The following is a 9,320-nucleotide window of genomic DNA, read 5'->3' on the forward strand; positions in this document are numbered from 1 at the left end:
GCTCAGCCTCCTGAGTGACTAGGATTTGTAGTTGTGCCCCACCACACTCAACTGACTCATTGGCTTTTAAGAATATATTTTTGATTTCCACGTATTTATGAGTTCTTTAGCTTTCCCTCTATCGTTTCTGACTTCATCCTACTATGGTTAGAGAAGATACCTTTTGTGATACCTATATTTTATTTTATTTATTTATTTATTTATTTATTTATTTTTTGCGGTGCTGGGGATTGAACCCAGGGCCTTGTGCATGCAAGGCAAGCACTTTACCAACTGAGCTATCTCCCCAGCCCCCTATATTTTAAAATCTGCTGAGAGGGCTGGGGTTGGGGCTTGGTGGTAGAGCACTTGCCTAGCACGTCATGCATTGGGTTCCATCCTCAGCACCACATAAATAAATAAAGGTATTATGTCCATCTACAACTAAATATATATTTTTTTTAATCTGCTGAGAATCTGTGGCCCACCACTTGCTTGGAAACATGCACTTGAGAAAAATGTATGTGCCATTGGTGGGTGGGAAGTTCTGACTGGATCTGGTTTATTGCATCTGGCTTACTGTATTGTTCAAGTCCTATATTTCCTTGTCTTTTGTCTCATTATTCTAACCAATATTGAGAATGTGAAATATCAAAGTTTCCCGACTGTCTGTTCTGTTCATTTTTGCTTCATATATTTAGATGATCCATTATTAGATAACATAAATGCTTAAAATTATTTTGTCTTCTTGATGTACTAAACTTTTTTTTTCTTTTTTTTTTTTTTTGTTTACCTACCGGGGATTGAACCCAAGGTCAATTAACCACTGAACCACAGTCCCAGCCCTTTTTTAATGTTTTATTTTGAGACAGGGTCTCACTAAGTCCTTACGGCAACTAAGTTGCTGAGTCTGGTCTCAAACTTGGAATCCTCCTGCCTCAGCCTCCCAAGTCCCTGGGGTTACAGGCATGTACCACAGCACCCAACTGCACTCAATCTTGTGTGTGTGTGTGTGTGTGTGTGTGTGTGTGTATGTTTATAATTGGTTTTAATTGTTTCTTAAAATAAATTTTTTACTGAATTAGAGCTAGCCATATTTAAACCACTGTACTCCAAGTCTTCATAGTTGAAACATGGATCTTCTGTTACTTGTCCAATTTCGTTGTGAAGTACTATACACAGGAAACAAGTACTGATGTACTGATGTATGCCATGGCAAACTACTACTGCCACAGAATCAACAGAGCATTTTTTTAAGGTCCAGAGAGAATAATTTCAACCTGTGTGAAAAGTTCAGGAAGTGCCTAGGAATTTGTAGTTGATTCGGAAGACTAGAACTGTCCCACTTTAAATTTTGAATTTTAAGTAGTTTCTTCTTTTATCAAAATATTTTATGTGTGGCCACCCGGCGCCACCCCCCAGTAGCTCCCAGGCTGTCTGCACACTCCTCTCTCCCCAGCCCTGATGCTCACGGGGACTCACTCACTGCTGGGGGCCCCTGCAGAGGTGCCAGCAGAGGCCCGTGTTGTTGGCGCAGACGTCCAGGCACGGCCAGTACGCCTGCCCAGCTGTGCTGCACCCTCGCAAGTGCCGCCACCAGCTGGGCTCAGCTCGGCTGGCCTGCTCTCTCTCATCATTTTATTATCCTCCTTTTTCTCTTACCACTTCTTTTGATTTCAGGTCCGTTTTTTCTCTCCGGTTACTATTTGCATAAATATCCTTTTCACTTTAAACCCATTTGTCTTTGGATCTAAACTAAGTCTCTTGTAGACCCTGTATAGTTGTATCATGTTTTTTAATTTATTCTGCCACTCTCTGTCTTGATGGGAGGGTTTAATCTGTTTATATTTAAAGTTATTACTGATAAGTAGGGACATCTGTCTTTTTATTGTTAGCTCTTTCTTCCTTATTTCTACATTACTGTTATCTTTGGCTTTTTTGAATTTTTGTAGTGAAACATTTTGAGTTCCTTCTCCTTTCCTTTTTGTGTATATTCTATAGCTGTCTTTGTTGCTGTGGGAATTACATTAACATCCTAAAGTTAAAATACTAACTTGAATCTATACCAGCTTATCCACAAACTTTCTGAACCTTGTTTTTTCTTTTGTAAGGGAAGAGAATCTGTTCTGCTCATATTAGAGGATTTATGTAAGGCTCAAATACAATAATTATTGTAAAAGTTCTGTGTAAACAATCCACACCATGTTATGAACTTTCCTTATAATTGTATTCTAGACCCAACTAAAGGGATACATTAGTGATTTTGAGTTGAAAATATGAAATTCACTTATAACCAGATTTCATAGAACTGTACCTATCTTGTCTTCCAGATCTTTTTTTTTTTTTTTTTTTTTTTTTTTTTAACTCTTTAATCCAACAAACGTGTACTGGGAACTGTTCTTCCCCACACTGAGCTGAGTGCACAGGAAGAGCAAAGGCTGTGCCCTGGAAGGACAGAAAATGCAGCTGGGGGACACACTTGACACAAAAGGAAACCTGACCATCCTGTAGAAGACACAGTGGGACAGGCCCTAAGGGATGGGTGACAGGCCACTGGAGCAGGAGGGAAATGGAGCCAGCTAGGCTTGCAGGATGGGTCCCCGGTGTGTGGAGGGAGAGTAGGAGGGCAGTGTGAGCAGCTCAGGTAAGAATAGGAGCAGTCTCCTCACAGAGAGATCATAGAGGACACATTGCAAGTGTCCTCATTGCTTTTGATTTTGCAGGTGGCATCTGAGGCTGAGAAAATGATTTGCCCAAGGTCACACAACTAGTTAATGGAGGAGTTGGTTCTAAAACTCTGCTGGACCTATTGAGCCTTAAGCATTAAAATTCCTGTGAGTGATGACACTTATCATTGGAGCACCACCCACTATAGTCACGTTTAGGACTCTAAACGCAGGGAAAGGCCAGGGTTCCAGCTCAGTGGTAAGAGTACATGCTTGGTATATACAAGACCTTGGGTTTCATCCCCAGCACTACAGAAAAATAAAATAAAAAGTGAGGGACTGAAAACCAACCATGGTGTAGCGTAAGCTAGCACAAAGTGCTTCCCATGGTGAAGAGGAACACAGTGCACAGCCTGCCCTGGGGGATCCCAGAGTGGACCACTGAGTGACACCTAGTACACCCTGTGTTCCAGTCTGCATGTAGATATGTGTGTCCGAGCACCTAGGTCAGGGTGTGGGAGGATGCACCCAGCAGATGGCCCCTTTAGGGGCAGGCAGGGCCTCAGTGACCTGGTGCTTCATAGCACTGCAGCCCCTTTCCACTGCTCGTGCACCCATGCACTACCACACGCCTGTCCTCAGGGTCATCCTGGAGATCAGGTCCTTCCCCTGGGCAGGTTTATAATTGTCTCAGCCCCATAGCCTGCTTGGAGTGAGACAGATAAAGGGCTGTGGACAGTAAGATTTTCCTAATTCCTGTGATCTTATAAGTTGTGTGTTACTTAGATTTATGTGGACATTCTGCTGCTTCTGTGCATAATAGATTGATTTAGTGGCTTTCAGCAAGTGTTTATTATGTACCTACTATGTCACCTGCAGTTTTATGTGTTTTGAGGATTTAAAGGGACTTTAGTTGAAAGCAAATGAGATATTCAAGGCCTTGCATTGCCAAGTGTTCTGTCCACCTGAGTTAGTGTTACTTTGTGATGCTGTATAGAAACTCAGAGGTCTAATCTTGTGAGGGCAAAAGCAGGCCCCTTGCCACACACACACACTAACCGTACATGAGGCCATGTGCGCTGAGTTCAAATAAGGAGCCAGAGCAACAGGGTTTGAGGAAGGTGAACCCATCCAGACTCAGGTGAGAGCAAGGCTTCAAGAGGTGGCCTTTGAGATGGGCCTCAGACGCCTCAGGTTTCTCTAGGCAGGAGGAGTACTAGGGGAAGAAAGAACTTCAACACAGTATGGAAGTCACAGACCTGATCTGTAGTTGGACCTCATCCTTATCCCTGTTCTCACTCTTGTCCATCCCATCCCCAGCACTTCCCTGGGGCCATTGGGCTGCAGCTGCCCTGGTGATGCGTGGCCTGCCCCATGGAGAACTTTCTCCAAGCCCCAGTGGCCTGCTGTCTTGTGACACATTCCCTCTTTTGTGATAGCCCACTGCTTTTCTCTGGTCCTTTAGGTCCTGAGCTCCTCCCCAGGCTATGGCCAGCACCTGGCAGGTGCATGTGATGAGTGGTAACACTCGGTTGGAGATCCATGTGACGAGTTCCCCACAGGGGAATTGGGCAAGCTCTTTTCTGATGGTCATCTGGGTGGTTTGTTTTCTTTTGTTTTATTCTCTGATGCTTTTCCTCCTAACTCATTGTATCTTCTCTCTGCAGATGAAGCTACTAAACTTATACATAAAGAGGGCACAGACCACCAATAGCAACAGCAGCTCCTCCTCCGACGTCTCCACGCACAGCTAGTGGCAGTGCCAATCTCTGTGCAGAGCCAGACGCCATCGGTGGTGCCTCAGACCCCCCCATCGGCTGCCCAGTCAGTACGAGGAGGCCCGCACATATTTATTACAATCAGTATTTTGGTCCCTTCCAGCTTTTGTGTAGAATCTTACTGGTATTGAATGTAACAGAAGCAAGGCCTGTATTGCAGTCTTCGTAGAAACGAAAGGAATGAGAAACAACAAGAGCCATACTTACACACGTCTTGTACCACCTGTTGCAATCACAAAACCATGTATGTGGGGTGCAGTTTTTAACAATCAGAGCTCTCTAGCCAATGCTTGGTAAACAGTAGCATTTTTTTTTTTTTTTTTCCAATTAAGAACGGATTGTGGGGGGGGGGTGTTCCTTACGTTCCTCATTCTTAGCTTTCATTCTCACGAGTTTGCCTTTGTGAGACAAAGCCCCCTACCCTCTTCCCATCTGACACCAAGAAAGGGTGCATGTCTTCCACCTCCTGAAAGTGGAACTCAAGTCTTAGCAGGAAAAGGAGAGGAGCTGGAAGCTGGTCTGTCACATAGCTCACCAAGACTGGAACCAACTGTCCTGCTTCAAACCCAGAATTAGGAATGCCCCCTCTGAACAACCCCTTAGATGCCCCTACCCCAGAGTTGCCATTTCAGAAGAATTCTTGAAGTATAAGTCCAAACCATACTTATAATTTATAGCATCCATCAGGGATGTCTGAATGGGCATTGTGTGATGCACAAAAGGTATAAGTCCACCTGTTTCCCTGCTAAGATCTTGGGGAATGGCTGTCAAGACGGGGATTCTCCCTGGACCTCCAAGTCAGTGATTCAAATCTGGTGCCATCTTTCTTCCCTCCCCATAAGCTTTGCCTAAGCTGTTCAGTTCTAAAATATTCTCAACTAATCTAGTAAACACCTACTTTACCAGCCCAGTTTTGGCTTCTCTGTGTAATTTGGGATTAAAAGAAAAGAAAAGTATAGATAAACCAGGTATATCCAAATCATTTTTAATTCTATAAGCTGAAGTACTAGAAAAAGTCATTATGGTGAGTGGCAGATGGCAAAACTACAGGATTTGACACTTTTAGAGTCTGTTTCCTTCCCTGGGAAACCTCTGGGCCCCTTTTTAACCTCTTTAGAGTCTAATTGCTACAGAGAAAGTGACTATGAATTTGAACTCTGATTAAATGAGTCTTGAGTAAAATTCTTAAGCCAAATGGCAGTCTAATGCAATCATAACGTCACCTGCCATTGCTTATGTTAGATCCTCTGATTGCACTGATCCTCTGTAAGGAAAGTGCTTCCTCAGATGTTAATTTTAGTGAGGTCTTGGCTGTCCCAGTGCAGAGTCCACTACAGCTGCAGGGACTGAAAGCCAAGACTGGGGCACCCGAGTGTATGCTTCTCACCCCCCGCCCCCATTTCCACCACTCCCTTCTCTGGCCCTCTAGATTCCACAGGGGAAGTTGTGAAAGATAGATAATATATTTAGGAACACTGAATATGAAGGCCCCTAATTTCCAGGTGTGTGTGTGTGTGTGTGTGTGTGTAGGGCATATCTTATCATGTGTCAAGTACCCCACTGCTGCTGCTTAGGGAACTTCAGGGGTGAATTCTAAGTGGTTGACTATTTTTGACTGACTTTGGCTCAAAACAGCAGGACCAGGCCTTACTTTCAATGATAAACACTGTTTGTGTGTTTGCTTGTTTGTTAATAGTTCATTAATGGGATTTCTTTTTATATTCTCATAAGAGTCCCAGTGTCTTCTGGTTGCTCCTCTGTTGTGGAAACCCGCGTCCTGGTGAGGTCATCTATGAGTTTTCTTAGGCCTAATGCAGTTAGACCCTTCTTCTGGAACTCTTTGGCTTCTAAAAGGTCACCACATCCCCAGTGTAGTTGGAAGGCTCCCAAACATTGCCTGATGTCCTCCCGTACTCAAAAAGGGCTAGCCTCGAATGTCACTTGCCCCCTCTTCAATCTCCTGACTAGCGAGAGAGAACAATCACTTCACAGGTCTCTTAGCCTCAGTCTGAAAACCGCTGCCCACCGTGCCACGCCGAGGAGACTCGCATGCTGCCACCACCTCACCAGGGTGGCTGTGTTCACGCTGCCCTCTGAACCCTGACAGCTGCAGCTGCCTTGCCTTGCTGCCACCCCCTGCAGGGCTCCTGTCCAGATGAAACCGTGGGACACAGCAGAGCAGAGCACTCAAAACTGTTGCCTCCCCATCTACCTGACTGTCCAGGGCCTTGAAAACCCTCCTGCCCCGTGGTTAGGGGCCGGTTCGTCTGACTCTGCTTCCCTGAAAGCTGCTGCCACCTTCCTTAGACCACAGTCCCGCAGGTGTGGCCGGTCCTCAAGGCACACGGCTTTCTTCAAGTGCACTGCGTGTGCTTCACGGACCCGACACCACAGAGGGCCCCTGGCTGCTCCTCCTGTGGCTCACACTAGCTTCCCAGTACCCCCAGGTAATGCAGATGATTTTGTCTTATCAGTCATTTTCTTTCCCTGTCACCCTTTACTTATCAAGCATAATATTACGACTTTAAAAGACAGCAAATAAGAACTTTTTAGAACCCCAAGACTCTGCTAACAATGTTTGGAAATGAGAAAAGAAATGCTCTGAAAACTATCAGCCACCAAAATAGTTTTGGCACTGTGTTCACACGCATGGTCCCCACATCCCCAGGTTGGGTGTTTTGTTTTGTTTTGTTGGGTTTTTTTGGGCTTTTTCATGTTACATCCATATCTGTATTTATATCTTATTTGTTTCACTTTCAAGTGTATCATGGCAAATGTACAGATTTTTTTTGTTAATAATGTGCTAGGATTTGCTAAAAAAGAAAACAAACAAAAAAAACCCTTTTGAGTTTGCCCTAGAATAAATGAAACTTAATTCAATATCCTGCATTGCTGCTTTCTGTATCACCAACATGCCCTGCAGATTCCTTGTCCCATCAAAACCAAGAGGTATTTCCAAGGAATTTGAGAGGACCACCTCATGATGTAGAGGCCAAGCTACCAGGGAAATGTTCCACCTGACTGGCATCCCTTGGGAGCCAACTGCTGGTGATGTGTGGGGTAGGAAGATTGGGGACAAGGACAGTGGTAATGTCCCAGCCATGCTCCCCTGGAGATGTGTAAGTAGTCCCTTGTTTTCTGGGCCCCATTTCCTTCATCTGAGTGGTGAGAACCATTAGCTTCCAGAAAAGTTGGAAGCAGAAAGAAAGCCTTGACCTTGACTGCTGAGACTAGACCAAGAGCTGCCGACCGCAGGTTGGTCCCCACACTGCCACCATCTCTCTTGAGAAGAAACATGCACAAAACCTTAAGGGTTTCACCTTTGAAGCCTTTGAAAATTTTTTTCCAATTTGCTAAGATGTAAAAGAAACAAAACACAAGATTTGCCATCTTAATCTTTTGAAGTGTACATTTCAGAAGTATTAAATGCATTCGCCGTGCACAAACCATCACCACCACTCAGAAGTCTGAGGCAGGAGGATTGCAGGAGCCCAGGACTTCAAGTTCAACGTCAACCTGGGCAACATAGCAAAACCCCGTCTCAAAAGAAAATACTTTAAAAATGACTGTAGCTCCTTAGTAGAGTGCTCACCTGGCATATGCAAGACCCTTCTTTCAATCCCCAGCACTAAGAAGAAAAAAAGCAAAAAGCAGTTAAGTTTTCCATCATGTTCCATGATGCTCAAGTACCACTGTCTTGTCACTCTGTCCTTGCTCCTGTGATTCTACTGTGGCCCCTACTGAGGTGTCACTGCCAAGTGCTGGCATCACATACTTGGTTCAAGAGCTCTACCTCTCCCCACTTGGGCAAAGTCACTTCACTTCCTGCCTCAGTCTTTTATCATTTGGGTTAAGAAGTCCCTGGTGGAGGAATTGTCAAGATCAACAGAGATGACGGCAGAGAAGCAGTTGATGCTTCTGTCCTGTTTGTCGCCTGTCTTACCTCCCACTGTGGCCTGAAACAGTGCAGTGAAGCCTGCCCATGAGCCTGCTCATACAGTAGTCCGTTATTCATTAGCAAATGTGGAAAACCCCTGGGGTAACATAGTAGGTGCAGACAAGGCAAGTACTTTTCTATTTTTAGTTCTCTGGCCCCTGGTGCCATTGCGAGGGTCACAGGTCATTAGCCCATCTTGACTTTGGGTATATGAACGGTCTTCTTTCCAGGAAATATGCACCTTTCCACTCAATTTTACACAAAATCACAGACTGTGCCAAGACCCCCTGTGACTATAAAAAAAAAAAAAAAGAAAGAAAGAAAGCTCCCTGCTCTTGCCAGGTGGGGTGGTGCACACCTGAAATCCCAGCTACTTATAAGACTGAGGCAGGTGGATTACAAGTTTGAAGTCAACCTGGGCAACTTGTCAAGACCCTAAAAAGGGCTGGGATGCTGCTTGGTGAAAGAGTGCCCCCAGGGCTAAATCCCTACCACCAGGAAAAAGGAAAAAAAAAAAAAAAAACTGCTCTTGACATTCTTAGATTTGTAATGAAGGTGGGGGCCATTGAGAGGCAGCATTCATATCTTTTGTGAGATATTTATTTAACACTTCTAAAAAATTGACTTCTGTATCATCTTACTGATTTTTACACCAATCCTGAGGTAAAAGAAAGAAGGGAGATCTGTTGTGTTCCATTTCCAGATGAGGGAACTGAGGCAAAGGAAAAGACCCAGCTAGATAGTGGACAAATGGAGTTGGGGCCAGAGCCGGCTGCTTGCTGCCTGTCAGTCTAGCAGCTCCCTTCCCACCTGAATGTTACCTGCAGAGCATACATCAGAATCCTGTGGGGGGCTTGCAAAGCAGAATCTTGGGACTGTTCCCCAAGGTTGCCAATTATGGAGTGCTGTGGTGGGGCCTAAGAATGGACTTTTTTTTTGCACCAGGGATAGAACCCAGGT

At 44.7% G+C, this 9,320-nt stretch overlaps 1 protein-coding gene across 21 annotated transcripts in view; it reads left to right on the top strand.

Annotated features, from left to right (window-relative positions):
- Clasp1 (cytoplasmic linker associated protein 1) overlaps positions 1–7,307 on the top strand; it is a 264,420-nt gene extending 257,113 nt beyond the window's left edge. For all 21 annotated transcript variants that reach the window (XM_047546119.1, XM_047546120.1, XM_047546121.1 and 18 more), the window contains one exon: positions 4,313–7,307. In XM_047546119.1, the coding sequence (XP_047402075.1) occupies positions 4,313–4,399 (87 nt within the window). In that variant the 3' untranslated portion in view covers positions 4,400–7,307. The remainder of the gene's footprint in view (positions 1–4,312) is intronic.
- The last annotated feature ends 2,013 nt before the right edge of the window (positions 7,308–9,320 follow it).

Source organism: Sciurus carolinensis, chromosome 3 (assembly GCF_902686445.1).
Source record: "Sciurus carolinensis chromosome 3, mSciCar1.2, whole genome shotgun sequence".
Taxonomy (NCBI): domain Eukaryota; kingdom Metazoa; phylum Chordata; class Mammalia; order Rodentia; family Sciuridae; genus Sciurus; species Sciurus carolinensis.